The sequence below is a fragment of the Choloepus didactylus genome, chromosome 2 (assembly GCF_015220235.1).
Source record: "Choloepus didactylus isolate mChoDid1 chromosome 2, mChoDid1.pri, whole genome shotgun sequence".
Lineage (NCBI taxonomy): Eukaryota > Metazoa > Chordata > Mammalia > Pilosa > Megalonychidae > Choloepus > Choloepus didactylus.
In genome coordinates this window covers 227,339,939-227,363,084 of record NC_051308.1, presented here as the reverse complement: position 1 = coordinate 227,363,084, position 23,146 = coordinate 227,339,939, and the positions used below count along the sequence as shown (strand labels likewise).

The 23,146-nt window shown below is 53.3% G+C and overlaps 1 protein-coding gene across 3 annotated transcripts in view; it reads left to right on the top strand.

The window, feature by feature from the left end:
- Window positions 1-23,146, top strand: part of EPHB2 (EPH receptor B2) — a 179,870-nt gene that overhangs the window by 113,043 nt on the left and 43,681 nt on the right. For all 3 annotated transcript variants that reach the window (XM_037828236.1, XM_037828237.1, XM_037828235.1), the window contains exon 4: window positions 22,794-22,949. In XM_037828236.1, coding sequence (XP_037684164.1) covers window positions 22,794-22,949 — 156 coding nt within the window. The remainder of the gene's footprint in view (window positions 1-22,793; window positions 22,950-23,146) is intronic.

Here is a 23,146-nt window from a genome sequence, read left to right as displayed (position 1 = left end):
TCTGTCTTTAAGGGCCAACAGTCTCAGGAGGTGGATACCCCACGACACTGAGAAGATAGGCAGAAAGCTTTTTGTGTCCTCAGAGATGCAGACAAAGTCTTGTAGGCCTGCAGGAGGCGAGAAGAGCACCCCTGCATTGCAGAAGAGGGGGCCTCTGAACTGGATTTGAGCATGCAGAGGTGGGAGTTGGCAACCCAGGCAGGACACTGGCTGAGTGGGGGCACAGAGGTGGGAAAGCACAGAGGCGTTCAGAAGAGGTCTCAACCACAAGGGGCCTAATTATCCTCAGCTCCCAGGGCCCCTGGGACTCCTGAGTTCCCATCTAGGGCCATTCTCACAGTCAGGGGCAAGAGATGCACTGGCATGATTCCCTTGCACACACATGCACACACGCACACACACCCACCCCTTTCCTGGTCCCATCAGCTGCTGTGTGAGGTGGGAAGGATGTGACATATGCAGATCATAAGTTCATGGGACCTGCTTCTCCTAGAGGGACCAAGTCTTTAAAAAGGGGGTGCAGATGGGAGAAAAAAAGTTTCTCTAGTACTGAAGTATTTGTCCCTAGGCCCATTTTACAGGTGGGACCCCTGAGCCACAAGAGAGCAAGGAACACACCCAGAGTTGCCCAATGTATTAGTCTCAAACTGGGTGGTTTAAAACAACAGTTGATTCTCTTGTAGTTCTGGAGGCTGGAAGTTGGAAGCCAAGGTGTCGGCGATGCTGTGCTCCCTCCAAAGGCTCCAGGGGAGGCCTCTTCCCTGCCTCTTCCAGCTCCTAGTAGCCCCAGGTGGTCCCTGGCTTGTGGCTGGCTCAGCTCCAGTTTGGCTCCGTCTTCCCTCTGGGTTTTTGTGTCTGTGTCCAAATTTCCTGCCACTTATAATGATAGCAGTCACACTGGTGTCTAAGGCAGTATGACCTCACCTTTAACTACATCTGCAAAGACCCTATATCCACATAAGGTCATATTCACAGGTACCAGGGCAAGGACTTGAACAGTGTTGAGGGTGAGATTCAATCCAGCTCATCTGGAGCTGGGGAGATGGGGGACAGTGGACGCCGGACCAGGTCCAGCTATTTCCCATCTGGGCTCAGGTCATCCCTGTCTTCCTGAGGCCCAGTCCTTCCTGTGTCTGCCTCCTGGTCAGCTTCTCATCTTAGCCCTCCCCTCTTCCCAGAATCCTTAGCAACAGACAGACAGTCTGAGAGGGGCAGGAATGCCCCCCACCCTTGGAAGGGGCTGGCTCCTGTTTACCCAGCTGTGTGAGCCCGGCCGGGGTCGCAGGGAAGTCCTAGGAGGCCTGTCATCCAGCTGGCGCCCCACTGCTCAGCTCCTCTAACCCCTACTCTCCCCTTCAGGCCCCCCCCACCCCCCTCAAAGAAGTGGTCCAAGGTGGGGCTTGGCCTCACAGAAGAGGGGAGCTTGGCTCCTGTTACATCCTCTTTATGTCTCTGCTCTTTCATCTTTCCTGAGAAAGCAGAGGTGGCCGAGAGGAAAGAAGAAATGGAGTTCAACACAGGAGCTGGTTAGCAAGCAAGTCTGGGGGTGGCCAAGTAAGATCATTCATTCAACCAGCATTTTCCAAGTGCTTGCTGTGCACTAGGCCCTGGGCTGGGCTGGCACGTGTCTCCTGTCCCCAAAGAAGAATCATACTAGGGGAGGATGTGGGGCTCCGAATCCTAGAGTGTCAGACATAATTGAGCTTGGTCGCCTTGTTTTGCAGATGGGAAAAACAAATCCTTAAAGAAGGAAAGGACTTTCCCAGGGTGTCAGAAATGAGGAGCACATGCTGCCATTCCTATTCCTGAGCCCAAGGCAGACATAACGAGTCAATCACAGAACTCTTCCTGTCAAACCCACATGCTACTTCAGGATCCTTCTTAACACAGCACTCCAGGCAGCCACCAATCAATTGATTAGAGTTGGAGGGCAAGTTCAGACTATTTGCATACCAACCCTAAATCCTAACCCTGGACATGCCCTAGGTCATTTGGCCACAATTACCAATACTGGGAGTCAAACCTGAGTTTTCTTACCCACCCTCCCTCTCCATTCATTCCTGAATCCAGCTTTTATTGAGTACCCTCTATGTGCCCAACTTTATACTAGATTCAAAGATGAGTAAGTCTTGGTTACTACCAGAAAGAGGCTTGCAGGCTGGTAGGGGAAGAAGTCCAAGGAGAAATAATTATAATAGGGGAAGATAGTTGGAGATATATGCAAGTTACTGTGGGAACTCGGAGAAGAGAGCAACCTGACTGTTCAGGGAGAGGGTTGGAGGGTGGTGGTAAGGAAGGCTTCCCAAAGAAGGGGACAGATGACAATTCAGTGAAGTTTGTGAGGTCCAGTACAGGGTCCCAATGAGACAGGTTCTCTGAGGACAAATGACACCTGTGGTCTGTAGGATGAGGAAAAGTTATCACAAAGGAGGGGCTGTCAGTGGAGCCCAGGCAGATGAAAAGGAGCTGGCAATGTTGAAAAGGGGCAAAGATGAGATTTAGAAGGAGTGGCTTAGAAGGTGGGAGAAATTTCTAAGACTTACATTATCCTCGAGTGCCCCAGAAACGGTTAGGCCCCTATTGGACTCATCCATTGTATCCTGCACTCCTTCCCTGTGTGTGGCCTTCATCTTACTGCTAATTATTTAATGTAGGTCTTTCCTGCTGGACTGGGGCCCTAATAGGGCAAAGACTAGGTCTCATTTGTTACTAGCTGGGACTTGAACTTAGCCCCTGGCACAGTACCAGGATGGCTCATAATAGGTACTCAGTAAATCTTGGATAGATGGACGGATGGATGATGGATGGATGGATGGATGGATGGATGGATGGATGGATGGGTGGATGGATAGGTGGGTGGATGGGTGGATGAACGGATGGAGAGAGGTCATGTAGCCTCACTATACCTGTTTTTCCCTCTGCAAAATGGGGAAACTAGTGCAACTTCATAGGGATGTTGTAAAGATTAAATAAGATGATGCAGTTGAAGCCTCTAGCAGAGTGTCTGGAATTCAGAAAGTATTTCCTGAAGGAATAATGATGACTGTATAAGCACAAGTATAAAAACCACGCTTGATAGAAAGCCCCTGGCAACTGAAATTTGGATTCTCTCTATGTAGATGCTTAGAAGAGGGGGTCTGGGGCACAGTTGTTAGAAGTAAAACTCTATGATGAGCATCAGGGGGGTAAAACCTGGGTTGGAAAATCCCACATGTCATTGAGAACAGGGAAGAATGGAGCTATCCATTTACTCTGTGCAGAACATGGATCTAAGTGCTTTTTAAATATTAACTCATTTAATCCCCACGACAGCCTTCTGTGGCAGGCACTGTTAGTATCATCCCCATTTCTCAGATGGGGAAACAGAGGCTCAGAGAGGTGAAGTAAGTTGTCCAAGATCACATAGCTAGGAAGTGGCCTGACTCCAGGGTCCCTCTCTTGACCACTTAAGGAGCTCATGCTCTCGTGGAAGAGATAAAGCTGCAGTACTAGGCTGCAATTAGGAAGGGCAGGGATTGTGTGAGACATCTTTCTGTCTCCTGCAAGGTGCCTGCCACAGAGCAGGTTCTCAATCAGTGTCTGTGGAATGAATGAACAAATGCATGAATGAACGAACAAATCAATGAACAAATGAATGAGTGAATGAATGAGTCTGTACACCACCAACCCTTAGAACAGTATAATGGACTCTAATATTATTAGAAAAGAGCAGTGGGTCAGTGTCATACCTAAGTGGTCGTCTTGGTCAATTTTTAAAGCTCTTTAAGGAGCTGCTTGTGGTCCATTCCTGCCTGTCAGTGCCCATAAATGGCCTTGTCAGTTCTTCCTCTGATCTTACCCAGAGCCTCCTGGTGTCATTTAAAACCTTGTGGAGCAGGAGGGAAGTTGTGTAGCACAGAGGCCCGGTGCCAGAGAGACCACACTCAGCTCAAAGCTGGAAGGTTGGAGTCTTGTCCCACTTCTGCCACCACCTCCTGTGTGTCCCTGGGCAGTCACCTCACCTCTCTGAACCTCTCTTCCCTCCTGACTACGGGAGAACAGTAACAGCATCTCCCTCACACATGCACATGCAGCCACACCTAGGAGGCCTGAGGTGCGGTGGTTCTGGAGAGCTGTGATTTACAGGCTGGGTTCAGGAGCACGAGGGTCAGCCTTGAAGATGGGAGCAGCAGGAGACCACGGTGGGGAGTGAATAGCAGCCACGGACCCTGTCAGCCCCAAAGCCTCTCCTCCCCTACCTGTCACAATGTCTGAAATGTCCTCCACTTGATTACCTCCTGGGGATGAAGACCTGGTGGCCCCTGGAGGGATCCAGTTTTAATGCATGCAGGAAATGGGCAGTGGACATTTTGACTCCCTGGCAGAGATGCGTCCCTGGCCTCACTCAGCATGAGCTGAGTTCAGAGAGTATGACACAGGCTGGGGACAGAGGGCAGATCCAGGAGCTGGGGAAGACCCGAGGCATGGGGCAGGGGTTCGTTGGAGCAGCTTGCGGGGCATCACATGCCTGGGTTTGAGTGAGGGCCATCAAGTGGACCCTAAAAGTGAAACCAGGAGCTGCCTGGAACAGCTTTCTTCCCTTTCAGACTTTAGCCAAGGAGCAGCGTGGCCACAGGCTCCTCACAGCCCAGAGGGGAGGCTCTGCCGGCTCCCCCGGGCACCTGTCCCAGAAGCCTAATTACCGGCTCTCGATGGGCAGTCAGCTCACTGATTGAGCGCCCTTGGAGAGAAGGCACTGCTGAAATAGTGAAAGATTCAAGGAAACACTTGCATTTAATCCTTCACAGAAGCAGAACATGGTATCTCACCTCTCACTCCTCACTGCGGACAGACGAACTTGCTTCTCTCCACCTTCACTGTCACTCACTGCCCACCCACTGCCATCTTTGCTTTGACCACTGCAGCAGCCTCCTACCTGGCCTCCCTGTTCCCTCTCTTGCCCCCAAGTCCATTCTCCACTCAACAGAGGGGACTTTTCAAAACACAAGTCACTTCACAGCTCTGTCTAAAACCCTCCAACGGTTTCCCATTGCCCTGAGAGTCAAACTCAGCCTCCTTTCTGCAGCCACAAGGCCTGCGGCTCTGGCTCCTTCCTCTCGCTCTGTCCCCATCTCCCACTCCATTCCCCCTCGCTCTCCCCTCTTCAGCCACATCAGCCTCAAACCTGATAAACAGATTCCCTCCTGAGGAAGGGCCTTTGCACATGCAGTTCCCTCTGCTTGGGGTCCTCTTCCCCGCGCTCTCCCCACAGCTGGTTCCTTCTCACCATTCAGGGCTCAGCTCAGGTGTCACCTCCTCAGAGAAGCCCTCCCTGACCACCCCCCAGCATCCTCCAGCACATCACTCTGGATTTATTTGAGATCTACCTTCCTCACTCGATTATAAGCTCCAGAAGTCAGGCCCCAGCTTGTCTTGTTCACTGCTGTGTCCCCAGTGCCCAGGGCAGTGCCTGGCACCTAGTGGGGCTTTGCATGTGTTGGAGGATTGATCCTTACAAGGAGAAATAGGTACGACTAACAGCCATTTAATGAGCTCCTGCAGGCACGTGGCACCTTCCAGCTGTAACCTCATTTTGTCCTCACGGTGTAAATCCTTGAGGGAGGTGTGAGTGTTCCCATTTTATAGCTGAGGAAATTGAGGCTTTGAAAGGTCAGGCGACTTTCCTAAGGTCATGCAGGGAGCAAGAAGTAGAGACCTAGGTCTGTCTGATTCTAAAGCCCTACTCTTTCCTCTGGGAAAATAAGGGAACTGAGACTTAGAGGGATGGGCTCCTGCACTTAAAGTCACAGTCAGAAAGTTCAGCACTGGGATTTGAACCCAGAACACTGAATCTGTATGAAGCTAACTCTGAGTGTGGCTTTTTCTCTGGGCACAGGGGCTGGCAGGAGGCCCAGGCAAGCAGCTGTCTGTGAAGGAATCAGGTTTAGGGGTGGGCAGGAGGCTGTCCAGTTTAGCAGCAGGGGCCAGGGCCACTGCCACACTCTCAGGGAGAGGAGAGAGCAATAATCACCACATCTAGCATTTATGGGCTACTTACTGCATGCATGGCAGTGCTGAGTGCTTCGTGTATATTCCCTCATTTAATCTTCTTGGCACCTTATTTAGGAGATGGTGCCATTATCCCCATTTTGCAGATGGCAGAACTGAGGCACAGAGAAGGCACGTGATATATCCAAGGGCACCCAACTAGGAAGTGGTGAAGCCAGGTTAGGCCCAGGCAGGCCCCCTGGCTTCAGAGCACACACCACTGTCCTCTACACCGCACTACCTCTCTGAGCAGTCTGAGCCTCAGTTTCCTGAGCTGTGCAGTGAGGCCAGGAGTTTATGGGATGTTGTGATGGGAGGAGGGGAGACAACAGCACCAAGTAAAGCCCCCAGCCTGGAGCCCCCCCCCCCAGCCCCTCCAGAGGTGAGCAAGCACGTGGGCTTTAGTATCCATCACGGTTTAAATCCCAGCTCTGCCACTGATGAAATCAGTGACCTTGAGCAAATGACTTGCCTCTCTGTGCCTGTTTTTTTCTCATCTGTAAAATGGGGATGATTATTGTGGACTTTGAGGATTATAGGAATTAATCTACCTAAGGCATTTAAAACAGCCCCTGGCCAAGAATAAGCACTAAATATGAGCTGTTAGGTTACGGGAAGATTACAAATGTTAAAATATCAGTTCTGGCCTCTGTTGTAACCAAGGAGACCCTCCCAAGCAGGATTGCCACGAGGTCAGCAAAGGTAAATTAGGAAGCCCTCACTTGGTGACAGCGTGGGCTGCCTGTGCAGGCTGCCCTTCTCCAGAAGTCGCCTCCCCATTCTTTGTCTCCAGTTAGTTTTTTCAAGGATTACAGTTCTTCTCTGTGGGTGCTAGAACTAAGTGCTTGTTGAGTTTATGAGCTTTCAGAGATGCTTTTAGAGACAACGAGGCCTCTCCATTTTTATAAGGGCTGAGATAAGAGAAAGGTTTATGAGATTAGAGGTTTGTCATCATCTTCTGCTTTGATGTCTGTTTCTCAGTTTCTTCCTCTTTTACTCAACCAAAGCACAGTTTGGGAACAGCAGCCCTGAGCCCCATAAACACACTCTTCAAATAAAAGAGACATTTAAAGGAAGGTAGAAGCACCAGTTAAAGGTGATTTCTCTAAAAAGACCATGTCTGGGGCAATTTGTCATAAAGTCTCCCCAGCTGTTGGCCAAAGATCACTTGTGCTGCCAATCTTGCTAGTGGCTCGTAACTTTCAACTTTTGACCCTTTAAAACTGAGAAGGTGTGGGTTCTTTGTAAGTTTTGGGGATGGGGGCATCGTGTAAAGTAACTTTTTATGAAGCTGTTTATCCTTGGGGGAAAAACGGGATCAAATAGACCCAAAAGGAGCTCTGCAAAGGCGCCCAGAATCCCCAGGTCCATGCCCTGCCCCAGGTGACTTGATGATTCAGGAATGTTCCATGGAGACCAGGGGCTGGGCACGTGTCTTCCCGAGGTCCACGGGTCCTCATGCAATTGGTGGAGCGACCTGATCTGCGGGCAATGGGCATGGAGGCATTGACACATCAGCCTGTGTCTGCGAGCCAGCCCCTGTGTGTCTGGCCACATATCCTGCCATCCCTGCACTCCCAGACTCGGGATTTGAGCTGCAGAGCCTCAACCCGACATGCAGTTTCATGTCTCCACACCTTCACTGTTCCTTCTGCATGGCATGCCCCTCCTCTCATTCTTTTGTTTGGTCATTCTTCTTCGTCTTTCAAGACTCATCTCAGGTGCTACCACCTCCAGGGAACAATCAGCTGTTAGGGGCCCTCCTTCGGGATCCCTCCCCAGCCCCCCACCCCCACCCTCACCCCCTTCTCCTGGCACTGATTACACTGTTTTGAAACTGCCCATTTACTTGGACACCTTCCCCAGCAGGCTGGGAGCTCATTGAGCTTCAGGTCCCCAGGCCCAGCCCAGGTGCCAGGCTCCTCAAGGAAGTGAGACCTTGTGGTATAGCGGTCAAGACTGCAGAGTGAGCCTCGAATGTAGTGCTCCACTCCCAGCTGACGCTGGCTGTGGGTTGCTTATCCTTACAAAACCTCAGTTTTCCCTTTAAATGGGAATATCAGTTTTGCCTGCCTCCTGGGGTTGCTGTGAGAATTGATGAAATGGACACCCTCTTTGGTGTTAACTCTGAATCTTCACCACATCCTCCAAGGCAAGCCCTACTAACAGACCCATTCCCCAGATGAGGAAACTGTGACACAAAGAGAGGTTGATTATCTTGCCCAACGTCAGTAGCAAAGCCAGGGTTCAAGGCCAGATGGACCCTGAAGCCAGAGCCTGTGCCCCAACCCCTAACCATTAACCACTAACCACTGTGATACATGCCCCCCCTATAACTTGTGTGAAGCCCTCAGCCTAGCACACTGTAGGTGCTCAATAAATGGTGGCTGCTGTTGTTAATAGGTGATCAGTTCATTTCTAATGACAGGAGAGGTGGGACTGATTGTGACAGAGGAGGAGGGGCTCGAGACCTGAAAGGGAGAGAGAAGTGGAGAAAGCAAAGAGAGAAGGCAGAAAGGAATTGAGACTGGGGACTGGACAAGCCAATGGTAGGTGGGAGGCTGGAGTGTGAGGAGGCCACTGGGAGGAGAGGGCTGAGGGCACCAGGGCTGTCTGGCCATTTGAGCCCCAGCACATGACTGCCACAGGCTGCCCTGCTCATAGAGAATAAAACCCCAGACTCCAACACTGGGCCCACAGGCCCTTTGTGACATCACCCTAGATGATCTCTCTTTTCTTGTCTTCCACTTCTTCCCCCAACACACCCCATTCTTCAGCTACTCTGCACTTCATTCACCCCTCCATGCCTTTGCAACACTGTTCCATCTGCCTGGAAGGTCCTTTATCTCTTCCAACCGTGACAGACTCCTACTCATACTTCAATACCCAGTTCAAATGGAACTTCCTCTGGAAAGCCTTTCTTGACACCCCCAGCTGATCATGTTCAGTCTCACCTTCTAGACTGTGAGCCTCAAGGGTAGAGGCTTTGTCTTATTCACAGCCTAATATCTATCCCAGAGCTGGATATAGTCATCACTTAGAAAAAGCTTGTCAGGTTTTATTTTGTATCAAGTAAGTTTGTTCTCCAATGGAATGTGAAGCCATACGCAGGGTCTCAAATCTCCAGTGTCTAGGAGAGTTAGGATATCAAGGCAGAAGCTGAGCAAGACTAAGGAGAGAACTACTTCCCAAGGATCCAGACAAGAGAGTACTCCAGGGCAAGTTGGGCTGTGAAGCACTACTGTATACCTATAAAATGCCACCTGGGAGCATTCACACCTAGGACCCTGTCCCTACCCCTCCAGCACCACCCAGAGATGGAAAACAAGCTGGAGACCCAAGATGTCTTGTCCACGACCACTCAATGGACCCCCTTAAAATGCAGAGCTCAAAACTGACCCTGGCATCCCAACCATTGCCTGACCAGCAGGGAAGATGCTGGGCTGTCATTCTACTGCTGTTCTTACAGCCTGAGACCACTTTTTTTTTTTTTTTTTTTTTTTTTTTTAAAGCGGCTTTTGGCTTGTGGTCAAAAACCCCCAGATCTTTTTCACTGGGATGACTGCCAACCCACATCTTGTGCATTTGATTTATGGCTTGGGTTAGCTGAGGCCCACTTCTGCTCCCCAGAAGTTGACAGAGAAGGAGGGCAATGGTTTCTGAACCCCAGAAGGGACAGTAGTTCCAGGCCCCCCAGCCCAGGAGCCTCAGTGTGACTGTGGGTAAACTCGCCTTCTCCCTGTTTGTATTAGCAGGGTGACAAACTGGAAGCCTAATCTCTTCTCCCTGAGTTGCCAAATGCCAGGACCTCTCTGGTGGAGTTTTCATTAGCATACAAGTCACAGGCTATGGGGACTCGGGAAAACCAACCTGCCAGACCTTTTCAGGTTACTGGGCAGGGGAATTAGTTCTGGAAGTTTCCCAGAAGAGTCAGGAAGAGAGAGCAGGGCAGGTATCGGAGCCACGGGCTCACGAGCTTGGGTTCCAAGAGCCCTGGGGAAGGCACTTCATTACTTTGAGCCTCAATTCCCATCTGCAGAATGGGGTGACAAATCCCAACCTCACAGCATTGGTGGGACCAAGGTACCCAGGCAGGAAGTGTCTTCCAGAGCAGAGTAGAGCCTCCCTGGGGCCGCAGACATCTGGGGTTGAGAGCAAAGGGGCATCGAGTGCCCGGTAACATCCTGCTCTTATCTCCCTTACACTGATGAAGGATCCAGGGCTCTGAAAGTTTAGCACCTTGGCAAATATTGCTCCCACTCGGCAGAATGCTCTTCTCCCCAGGAATTGCCTTTTAAATGTTACCTTTCCAGAAAGACTCTCCCTAACCATGTTCCTAAAGCGATCCCCACCCACCCCACCCCTGGTCCTGCCTGGCCCCTGCTGTCTGTCTCCTTCACGGTCCCTCACAACTTGCCTTTATTATGTTTGTTTGTCCATTGCATCTTTCTTTGTCTCTCTTACTAGACTGTCAGCTCCACGAGGGCAGGGGCCACGTCTACCGCCTTTGCTACTGTTTTCCCAGCCCCCAGCACATAGTCAGGGCTCAGCGGCACGTGTCACAGACGGTCATGGGCTTTGGATTCACGTCTTTAGGACATTGGCAAAATTCTGGTTGGGTTTAGCTAACAAGGGGATCCATTCAGAACCACGAAAAGGAGCATATGCATTTCCATCTGCCACAAACAAGGCCACTGCCCCTCCCTGGGCCTCAGTTTCCCTAGTGTAAAATGATGTGATGGAGCGCTCAAACTTAATTTCCCTCTAAAGTCCTTTGCATTCTAAAAGACTCTGGCTGCCTGGGAAGGGGGGTGGAAATTGTATTGACTTGTTTTCCCTGTTGGATTGAGCAAAACAACTTTTGCCAGGAGATCTCTCTTGCACTGTCACTTTCTCCACTGGCCTGGAAAGAACTGCCCCACGCAGGCCCAGACCTGCAGAGCGCACACTGGGGAAGTTCACGGGCCCCCACCAGCCCTGGGCTGGGCGAAGGGGCCCCCGAAAGGTGTATGGCAGCTGCTTCCCCCGGGGGGTCCAGAGTTTGTTGCCTTAACCGAGTTCTCAGAGCAGGTAAAAAATTCCAGACATGTACTCCGCTGACAGCTAATTGTGGCTTTTATTAATGACCACGGATTTTTCAGGGCAGGTGGGAGGAGGGAGGGGGCTGGTCTCAGCCCAGGGGGCTCCCTCAGGTGGAGGTGGTGACCACACTTCTGGATCCCATAGAAGGGGAAGTACTATTTGAGGTGACCCCTAAAAAGCTGCCCTACCCCCAACAGCCAGAGAGGGGAGAGGCTTTCCCAGGATGGCCGGTGCTGACAGAATGATGCAGGGACTTTGGAATCTGGTGACCCAGGTTCCGGGTCCTAAATTCTCTGAGAACACGGCCGCCAAATTACAGTGGAAGGCCTTGGCATGACCAGTGAGGGGGGCTGTGGCCCGTGGGCAGCTTGGGAGATGCTCCCCAGCTCCGTGGGGCCCGTCACCTCCTGGTGGCACCAGGACTGGGCTTGCCAAGCCCTTCCTTAGTGACCCACGATGCCACCTGTCAATACAGCAGCCAGATATGCCGGGGGCCCAGGACCTGGCCCTGCCAGATGTGTCAAGCTTTCCGAACACATCCTGCCTCCCTTTGGGCACATTGCAGCTATTATTTAACACCTGCTTTTCCGGCATCTGTGAGTCCTGAGGATTACGGGCAGGGAGGCTCTGGTGTGTCGATCCAGGTTGGGGCCTGGGGGCTTGGAGCCCGCTGCACATCAAAGCACCCATTTCCTCAAGAACCCAGTGAGGACCATTACAAACCCTATTGCAGTGATAGCCTCCAGCTGCAGGCAGGGGGCCTCAGTCTAATCCCCATCATTTCACTGGAACCCCACGTTAGCCTGGGGAGGAAGACCCAGCATGTGTCATCGACCCTGATTATAGATGCCGGAGATGAGGCTTGGAGAGGAAGTAGATGAGCTAGGACTTAAACCAGGCAGAGCAAATGGCATGTGCAAAGGCCCTGGGACAGCAGGAGGCCAGTGTGGTTGGCGTGGGGTGAATGAGAGAGGTGGCGGTTAGTGGGGAGGTCAGAGAGGCAAAGGGGGCTTTGTAGGCTATTGGTTTTGACTCCAACATGGGGGTGGCTGGAAGGCTTTGAACAGAGGAGCCACGTGAGCTGATTCTGTTCTGCAGGGTCCCTCTGGCTGCCTTGTTGAGAGCAGTCTGTGGTTAGGGGTCCGGGCGAAAGCCAGGCAACCAGCCAGGGGGCCACTGCGCCTCTGCCCTGCCTTCTTCCCTCTGCATCCGGGCTTCAGGGCTCCTGAGCTGCAGCCCCAGCCCTTCCAGCCATTAACTTGCCGTGCGGCCTTAAGCAAGTTACTGTCCCTTTCTGGGTCATGTTTTCTGAGGACCTTGAACCAGAAGATTGAAAAGGTAACACTGACTTTCAGTGACCCAGACCCCACCTTCCCCTCTGGCCTCGCCTCCCACCTCTCCTGGCCTTGAGCTTCATGCTCCAGTAACCCCAAACTATTTGTCGCTCCCCACATAGACCACACTGGTTTGCACCTCTGTGCCTCTGCACGGGTACCTCCTCTGCCTGCAACGCCCTCTCCCACCAGTGGCCCTGCATGCGGACAGCTGTGTCCTTTGGCACATCTCTGATTCAGGTGGCCTCTCCTCCAGGGGCTTTCCCAAGGCCACCCGCCCTCCTCGGTGCTCCACAGTCACTTTTGCACACCATATGCTGGCCTTTAAGAGACAACAGCATGAAGGGGCTGGTGGTGGAGTCAGAGCTGGCTTCAGATCCCAGCTGTGTCTCTTGGGTTGCCTAATGTTTGTGAGCCTCAGTTTCCCCATCTGTAAAATAGAGATAATTATATTTCCTACTCCCAGGGTCAAGGTCAGGATGCAGCAAGAGTGTATAGCACTTAGCCCAGTGCCTGGCTCGTGGTACCTGTCTGGGATCTGTGGAGCCAGATTTTAGCTGCAAGGAAAGGGCCACTGAATCAACATACAGGTTCCCCCCAGACGGCCTGGCCCCAGATCTCTGGAATGGCCTGGGCTCGGCCCCAGGACAACCTCCCAGCAGCCCGGTGGTCTGGGGGATTCCTGTCACCAGCACCTACCCACCCCCCACCCCCCTCCTCCCCCAGGGCCTGGTCAACGCTGTCGGCAGCCACACAGCACTTGAAAATGTCCTTAATTGCTTCACCAGAGTGGGGAGTCCCCCTGCAGGCAGATAATTAAAAAGTTCAGAGCTTGATTAATTGGGAGGAAATTGGAGGAATGGGGCTGCCTGCTGGGCGGGCGGGAGCTCTCAGCCCCCACCGTGGGGGAGCTGGGATGGTGTGAAGGGGAGGCAGACCAGAGCAGGACTGGGGGCAGACAAGGAGTTCGGGGACTGGAAGGCCTGGGCCATGAGATGCCCCTTACCCACCTTTGCAGTTGTGGGGTTCCCGATCTGGCTCCCCTAGGAGACTGTGAGCCCCCCACCCCATCCCACCCCTCCACATACACACAACTGGGGAGATGACATCAGGAAACATGGGGGTTCTGAAGGTTCTGGGCTGAGGGCCTACAGGCCTCTGGTCTGTCATTCAGTGGCCGATATGGAGTGTCTGCTGTGTGCCAGGCAGTGAACAGGGCAGGCACCGTGGTGTCCCCCATGGCACTCACAATTGGGTAGGGGCAGGGGCAGATGGAAATACAGATGTTAACCAAATGCCAAGAAGACGGAAAAGAGAATGTCTTGAGAGCCTGTTCCCAGGGTGGGTTTGGAGTTCTAGAGGGGCTCTGATATGGTTTGGGGGGCGCCAGAAGTGCAGAATGAAATCTCCAGTCCACACACAAGCTCATTGACCTTAAGCACAAGATTTTTACCTTTCTGGGCCTCAGTCTGTCAGTCGATTGATCACAAACACTTGCCGAGGCCTCCTGTCTGTCACCCTTGGCCAGACCCTGGAGCTGAGAGGCAGCCGGTCCTGGAGGTTGCTAGCTGTCACCGAGTCCCCGCCTGATGGGGGAGGCAGGCACTTACAACCCTGTGTAATCATGCAGCACCAGAGGTAAAGTACCGGGTGCTTCGGGAGCACAGCAGAGAGCCCCCGAACCCAGCCCTGGCAGGGGATGGCGTCCCAGGAGAAGGCCCAGAAGGCGATTTGGGCTGGAGCTGAGATCCATGGACAAAAAGGCTTGGGCCCGGCTGGAGCTGGGACAGCATTTCAGGCAGAAGGAACTGCCCCAGCAGAGGCCGGGAGGTGAGACTGAGCATAGCCTGTTCCCGAGGCTGGAAGCCGCCGACTGGGACAGGAGCCCAGACATGGCAGAGTGTGGGCAGGTGGACGTGGAGGGGGGGCCTAAGCGGGTTGGACCCTCCATGGACACAAGGGAGTCCCTGAAGGTCCTCAGCAGAGGATTGACTCAGACAGAACCTCCGGTGTGGAGCTGGCCTGGGGAGGCCCCTGGCTCCCTCAGGAAAGGGTTCTGCCGCTGCCTTCTGACTTCTGTGGTCCTGCCAGCTGGTGGAGGGGGAGCCCGGGCATGTGGAGCAGGCCGGGGGAGGCAGGGATGACTGACACCCCCTGGGTGGTCCATGGGGAGTCACCACAGCAGGGGGTGGCCCTGAGGTGTTCTGGCTGGGTTAAGAGAAGGGAAGGGGCAAATCCTTCATCAGTGGGGCGCTGGGGACCTCAGAGTGGGGGCACACAACCCCACCCCTAAGACCCTGGTGACTTTGGATTGGGGTTTCCTTTCTCTGAGCCTCAGTTTCCTCATCTCTGAAATGGGGAAAACAGCACTGCACAGGGTGGGCATGAGGACTGACAAGGTCACGGTCGTGGAAGCTCCTGGCCCAGCGCCACGCACATCGGCGGCACCCAGTGATTGGAAGCGCTCTCCTCCCATGCCAGGAGCTGGCCGCCCGCCTGCAGCGGCACAGCAGCTCGGGCACCCTGCCCAGCCCAGCCCAGGGGACCGACTCCGCTGGGTTAACCTCGGCAGCAAAAGCAGGAAGCGTGCAAAACACAAAAGCCACTTTGCAAGCAGCAGACCTCAAAACCCTACCCAAACAGCCGCAAGACTGCCACAGGCCCGGGCCTAACACACACAAGGAACAAGCCCCTGAAAAGATGCAAATCACTTTTTCCTCAGTTCAAGGAGCATATGCAGGGCCCAGGGCTGGAAGAGGCCCTAGAGATGGTCCCAGCCAGCGCCTTCCTTTGACAGAGCTGAGGCCCAGAGCAGGCAGGAAGTGGGCCGAGGGTCACAGAGCAAGGGGCCCCAGAGGCAGCCAAGTCCCCAGCCTCCCGACTTTGGGCCGAGGGCTCTTTCCTCTGTGTCACACCAACTCCTTTCACCCAACCCAAACCTCGAACTTCCTGGAGATCCCGAGGCAGGAAAGAGAGCCTGCTGCAGCTGTAACCTGGCATGCTGAACCCGGAACCCGTGCCCTGACCCCCTGCGCTCCGGTGGCCAGCAGTCAGGCCTGGTTAAAAGAAGGTGTCTCAGCCTCCCTGCTCAGGTGCGGCCTCCTCACAGGCAGGCCAGGGCCTTGGCTTTCAGTGTTTCCCAGGGCCTGGTACAGAACATGGGCTTAATAAATGCCTGTTGAATAAATTCACAACTCACCGTCTCTCCTAGTATACCTGAACTACTGAAGGCAGGGACCATGTCTTCTTCATCTCCGTATCCCCAGGGCTTAGTATATAGTAAGTGATAGGTCAAGAATGAATGAATATAATAATAGCAAACACCTGTATAGTATTTAACATGTGCCAGGCACGCTTCCAAATGCTTTACCTATATTAACTCATTTTATCTGTCTAACAAATATAAGGTCGGTAATATTATTAACCCCCTTGTACTAACAAGGAAACAGAGAGGGTAAGTAACTTGCCCATGGTCACACAGTCAGCAAGAGGCAGGACTGGGATTCAGCCCCAGCCGTCAGCTCTGCAGCCCATGCCCAGGTTCACTTTCATCAGCCCTCCTGCTCAGGTTCTTGGGAGTGGGAGCTAGACCATGGTGAGCAAAGCTCTCTGATGCCCACCTCTACCCAGAGCTACAGACAGAGCCCTCTGGCCTACAGGACCCCCAGGAAGACAGAGAAGCCCTCTGGGCCTGGCCAAGCGGCCGGCTCTGCTGTGGCATCAATCTTTGGGATTCAGTTGGAGTCTCTGGGAGGAGAATGGAGAGTAGAGGCAACAGGCCAGCCAGGGAGGCTTTGAGGATCACTCTGTGCCAATTAACACCCCACAGTGCCAGGCCCAGATGGAGCCCTGCCTCGGCCTCACTCAGGCCTACTCGGTCAATTAGCACGTATCCCCAAAGCCCATGGGGCAGGTGGGGAAAAAAATCTGTTCCCCTGCAATCCTCCCTCCCCCAGGCTGGCTGCCAGCCCTGCCCTGGATTGCCTGGCCAAGGGCTCTGGGCATCTGCAGAAGGTAGGTGCTGGCTGCTTTGGACCCCGAGTCCCAGGCCTCGGGGCCAGGCTTTGCCCAACCTTGCTGAATCCCAGTCCTGCCTCTTGCTAACTGTGTGACCATGGGCAAGTTACTTAACCTCTCTGTTTCCTTGTCAGAACAAGGGGGATAATGATATTACTGATCTTTTATTTGCTAGACAGATAAAATGAGTTAATATTTCAACTCATTTTATAACCCAGCAAGCCCCATTTCCTCAGTGGGCATGACAAGAAGGTCTCCAATCCTGACACTCAACCACTGGATAATTTTTGGATCCAGTAGTACTTGGGGACAAGGTGTTTGGAATCATAAAGGCCTGAATCAAACTCAAGCTCTGCCAATTACTTGCTGGAGGTGATCACTTCACATACACCCCTGAGCCTCAGTTTCCCCATCTGCAAAATGGGGATGCCAATGGTACCTACCTCAGCAGGTGGGCATGTGGATTTAGTGAGAGAACCCATGTAAAGCACTTAGTGTGGGGCCTGGCACCTGCAAAGCGTATAATAATTGGGAATTATTACTCTCCTTATATGCAAGATGAATAATAATAGTTAGCAATAATATAGCACTTGCTCTATCTTCTAAGCACTTTTGTATATTATCCATTCATACTCACTGCCCCGCCCTCAAATTGCTCACTTTTCAGTTAGGGAGATAGACCTGCCTTCGTTCAGCAGACTGAATTGACTAAGCACCGACCATGTGCAGCATAATTCATGGATGGCTTGAGTCCAGAGGTAGGCTGGAGCCAGTTTGTACCAGCTCAGTTTGCAAGAACCGGTTGTGCACATCTCTTCCCAGCTCAGCATTCAGTGACTTCTTGTTGGTAGCTTGAAATTTACCCTGGTGGGAGTATTTACACTGCAGAAATTGGCAAGCACAACAAATCAGGGCTGGATTTGGGGTTTTGTTTTTTTCAGACAGCTGGTTGACCAGCACAGCACTGCACCGGGAGCGTGCATCTTGTGTGCTGCAGTGGAGATCTGAGTCGGATACCGTGGGCACCAGAGGAGAGTGGGGGGCACACATCTGATTTGCCAGTCTGAGGGGTGGGGAAACAGGGGAGGGGGCATTTGTATATGTGCAAGTCTGGAATCCTGAAAGACAGCTAGGGAACTGCACGCCGAGGAGAGAATCTGCAGCTGGCTCTGAAGAGGTGACAGCAGGGGTGGCTTGCCTGGGACCAAGTGAGTTCCCAGGACTCGAAGCCTCCAGTTTTAAAACTGGGGCTGTGCCCAGAAAACTGGGACAGATTGGTCACCCTCATGGACTGGCCCCTGGGAAGGCCCATGGAGAGAACAAATGAGAAATGACAGGTTGGGGCCAGAGGAGGGAGGTCCTTGAAGTGAGGGAAGTGGAGAGGGAGTCTGAGGATCGAGTGGCAACCTAATGAAATCGAGATCATGATTGTGGTATCCCAAAGCTGACATTTACTTGGGTGAGTGTTTTCTTGCATATGTTCACATGTGATTCTCAGGATACCAGTAAAGGGTATTGTATTCATTCATGTACACATTGTGCACCTACTGTGTTCCCGCTGCTCTGCTAGAGACTAGACCTGAAGGACGTGAAGGAGCGAGCCATGGGGAGAGCAGGGAAAGCATGACAGGCAGAGGGTGCAGCAGGACAAGCTCATTGACCAGGTGGGCTGGGAAGAGGCCCCATGGGCTGGAGCCCAGGGAATGAGGGAAGGGTGGCAGGAAGTGGGCAGGGGGAAGTGAGGACAGACCTCACAGGCCTGGCGAGCCAGGGTTGGGCATTAGGATTCCTTCTAGTGCAGTGGGGAGCCGCTGGTGAGTTGAAGCAGGGTGTGGTGGGTCTGCACCATTTAAACAGGTCACAGCCACTGGGTGCGGAAAGGCTTGAGGGGAGGCAAGAGTGGAAGCAGGGAGTCCCATTCAGGGGCTCCTACTGTCATCTCTACGAAGCAGGTTTCATCAGCTCCTTTTCCGGATGAGGAGACTGAGTCTCAGAAGGGAGGAGACCTGTCTGATCCCACACAGCCGTCAGAGGTGCAGACGCCAAAGTCTGAGTCTTCGGGCTCCTTGTTTTCGTCCCACTTCTGCACTTGAGAGTCAGGTGTTGGTAGGATGGGGTGCACGAGCTGGGAAGCCCTGCCCTGAGGAGCTGGGAGCAGCGTGGTCTGTCGTGTTCTGTGGCTGGGCAGCTGCTCCAGACCCCTCACCTCAGGGAGAAGAGGCAGTTGATGGGGCTGAGGCTCCAGCTCACCCCTCAGGACCACAGGTCACTCAGGCAAACCTGGGTTCAGAATCTGCCTCTGCTCCCAAACTGCAAAGTCTGTTTCTTCTCTGGGCCTCAGTTTCCTCCGTCATCAGATAAGGAAGTTGAGCTGCTTATTCATTCATCCATCACCCACTGAGTCCCTACCAGGTACCTAAATGGGGTAACGAAAATAAGTTCATAAATAAGTCATTCAGACAGGCACCTGGGCCCTGCCTGAGGCTTAGGGGAGACTTCCTGGAAGAGGTGGTGCCCGTGCTGATTCTGAAAGGGGTGAAGGGAGGGCATTCAGACAGCAAGGGCAGGATGGGAAAGGCCAGGGGTGTGGGGTGGTGGGCACCAAGGTTGGAGGGATGGGCAAGTGCCAGCCCCCAGGGGCCCTGAGGAGTTTGGACTTCCGCTGGTGATGGGAAACATTGCAGATTTTTTAAATAGATTTACTGAGATATAATTTATATGCCATACAATGCATCTATTAAAGTGTACAATTCAGCGGTTTTTAGCATATCCACAGAGTTGTGCAACCACTACCACAATCCATTTTAAAACATTTCTCACCCCCAAAAGAAACCTCACATCCATTAGCAGCCACACCCCTGCCCCGCATCGCTCCTGGACCTCACCCCTGACCCAAGGCGGCCACTAATCTAGTTTCTGTGTCTATGGATTTGCCTTCTGGGTATCTCACATAAATCGAGTCAAACAATTTGTGGCCGTCTGCGACTGGCCTCTTTCGCTGAGCAGAATGTTTCCAGGTCCATCATCTTGTTGCATGTATCAGAACTTCATTCCTCTTCGTGGCGGAGTAACTTCCAATTGTCTGCCACTGTGGATTTGTAAGTGACATGGGCAGGTCTGTGCTTCAGAAAGCTGGCTCTGGAGGGGACGGGAGGGCCAGGTGACCATGAGGGGCCAAGGAGTGGGAGGGAAGAGCTCTGGCGGCTTCCCGCAGATGCGGGAGGGTGGCCGAGGAGCCTGGCTGGGCCCCTGCCCCGAGGTGAGCCCTGGTAATTGACTGGCTATGGGAGGTGCAGGAGGAGGAGATGCCAATGGCGACTGGGTGAAGAGTGGCATCACCTCCCCAGGCAGGGGAGGGCAGGTTCTAGTAAGCACAGTGCTGACCCAATGTCCCGTGGAAGGGCTGTGGGGCGGCTGGGCAGCCCAGCTAATGAGGGAAGTCTCCTGGAAGAGGCGGCCTGGAGAGTGGAGAGGGGGTGTGATGGTTGGGTTCATGTGTCAACTTGGCTAGGTGGCCTAGCTGTCTGGTCAAGCGGGCACTGGCCTGACGATTGCTGTGAGGCTATTTGAGGCTGGTTGGTTTGTCAGATCATCAGTCAATTGACTGCAGCTGACTGATGACTCATCAATTGACTGGGCAGCCAGTAAGGCGGTGCAGCTGGAGGGGCTGGCACAGCAGCACGGAGGAGAGAGTGAGCAGCTGCCCACCTGCCGGGCCCAGGGAATCGCCAGCAGATGGAAGAGGAGCACGGAGCTGGACAAGTTCTCACTAGAGCAGGAGCCGGAGGATCCTGGTCTCGGGGCCAAAACCCTCAGAGATCCATTAGGAGCCTCACAGGAGCCCCCTGCCCCCATTCTACTGAGGAGGAAACTGAGGAGGAAACTGAGGCTCAGAGAGGTTGCCCATTTGACCAGAGCCAGGGCTGCAGCCTGTCATAACTGTCCCAGGAGCCCTGGGTAGGGCCAAGGTGGTGGGGCTGCCCCCTCTTCCCACCAGCAGGGAAAGGCTAATGCCTAAGGGGAGGGCGAGAGGGAGGGAGGGCAGGAGGGCTCAGTGGCCCCAGGGCCAGCCCAGCAGAGTGGAGAGGGTCTCGGACAGGTGCCCAGAGCCGGAGCTGCCAATCCCTGCCCAACACTTACGGATTATTGACACAAAGTGAGTTACCCACAGGCAGTGAGGTGTGGTGGTCATGGAAGGGGCTCCTGGAGCCAGACTGCCTGGGACCAAATCCCAGCTCTGCCACAGGAAGCCCCACGTCCTCCTTGGAAAGTTGCTTCAATGCTCTATGCTTTGATTCCCCCATATGAAAATGGGAGTTTATCACATTATCTCCATCCCAGGCTGGGTAGAGCCTTAGATGAGTTAACATGTAAAACGCCTAGACTAGCACCAATACGTAGTAAGTGCTCAATAAATGTTAGCCATTTTCATATTTATGCTCTGGAGCCCTGGTCACCCATCTGTGGTGGAGGTCATACCAGCTCCCCAAGGTACTCCTTGACGTCCTCATGGGCGTTGCTGAAGTGTGGCTGGTTGTGTCAAAGTCCCATCTTCCCCCTCGCCTGGTAGCTCCCTAAGGGCTGAGCTGGAGCTGGTTCTTCTCCAAGATTCCCCAGCAGATTGGTATTTAAACTAGATAACACTGCTAGGAATTGTCCCAAGCATTTTACCTAAGTTAATCAACATAATCCTTGCAACAACTCTATGAGGTAGATACTTGTTGTCCCCATTTTACAGATAAGGAAACTGTTTAAATGACTTGCCTGAGGTCACACTGGTTCATGAGGTGGAGCTGGGACTTGTCAGGCAGCCTGCTTGCTAACCATAGTGTTCAGGGCCCTTCTACTTGCCTGATCTCCAAAGCCCATGCTCTTTCCGCTTCAGTAGGCAGCTTCTAGAAGTATTTATGGAGCGCCTGCTGAGTGCCAGTTTTCTGTGCTAGGCACGAGGGATGCAGTTGTGAATCAGATGTGGCTCAATCCTGGGAGAACTGAGCATGGCCAGGAGACCCTCAGCTTGAATAATGATTGCCAGGGAGGAGAGGACTCTGAGCCCAAGTGTATACACACCGAGGAGGCAGGGTCTCTGAGGCTGGAGCTGGTTGGGGGGTTGGGCAGGAAGGTTTGCTAAGACTTGAACTTGGAGGATGAGCCTTGAAGACTGGGGCCAGAAGATATATTAGGGAAGCTCACTCTCAGAGAGGTTGAGTCTTTTGCCCAAGGTGACACAGTGCCCAGGTGTAGACTGTACTCCAGGTGAGAGCCCTTGGCCTGCCGAAGGTTTGGTCTGTTTCACCTCGAGGAGAAGGAAGTTGCACACTGCAGAGCTCTTCCCTGTCCACCCTCTCACTTACCCCCCGCACGGTCCCCACAGGCGTCACAGCAGATAGGATCAAGAGCCCCAGTCATGAGTGAGGCCGGGAGAGAGGCAGGGCCTAGACCCCAGACCTCCTAATCCCAGCCCGGGGGAGGGTAAATTCTAACACATGCTTACACAGGTACATGCAGGGCCTGGTTCCAAATCCCCAGTGTCCCCCTAGAGTGGGGAAGAAGGTCACAGCTCCATGGATTGGGAGAACCCGTTGCTGAATGCAGGCAGAGTGCAAACACTGCCCTCCTCAGGCTGGCCTTGGTACCGCAGGCCCCCTTTATTTTAATGAACTAATTAAACATCAACTGTCACATCGGCCCACCCTGGGTGCCTATTCTGTGCAAGGACTCGTGCTATGAGGCTTACACAGTTACACCAAATACTCACAATGGCTCTGCAGAAATGGGTCATAGAATCGTAATTTTACAAATAAGGAAACCAAGTCTCAGAGGGGTTAAACCAATTGTCTGGTGCTGCACAGATAGGAAATGGCTGAGCAGGGACCCAAACCAGGTCTGCCTGATTCCAGAGCCACTACCACATTGCCCCTCTAAATGCTCTGCTCTGTGCTAGGACTGGTCTAAGATTTAATCATCTCAATCCTATGGAGCCCAGGAATCTAGTTACAAGAATCAAGGCACAGCCAACCCTTAGTAAGCAAGATTGGGACCTGCAGGCACCACCCCAGACCTCTTCAGATGCTCTCTTGATTGATCGTGGGGTCAGTGAGGAAGGATTGCTGGGGCCCCAGCTGAACCCACAGCTTCAGGGACAGGAAACCAGGTAGCCTGGTACCTTCTGGGCATAGCCAGGACTGCCACGTCAGAGATTGGAGACCCTAAGAGCTTCAGGAGATGGGATTTCCCAGCATTGGCACCACATGCCCCCCGCGAGGCTGCACATCCCCCATAAGGCTGTGTGGTCCTTCTGCCCCTCGATGACTCCCCTTGTCTTCTTTCCAGGTTGCCCATCTGGAACCTTCAAGGCCAACCAAGGGGACGAGGCCTGTACCCACTGTCCCATCAACAGCCGGACCACTTCGGAGGGGGCCACCAACTGCGTCTGCCGCAATGGCTACTACAGAGCCGATCTGGACCCTCTGGACATGCCCTGCACAAGTAGGTCCTGGCGTCCTACTTGGCCTCAGCACATCCCGTGTCTACCTGCAGTAGAGCTCAGAGCTGGGGCCGGGCAGCTGTCCAACGAGAGCCAGCCTTTTCTGAATGAGGAGCAGCCGGTTACCTGGTGGGAGGGGAAATGGAAAACTGGTCAGAAAAGGATCATCCTTAGGGCTGGTCATGCTGCCAACTGGCAG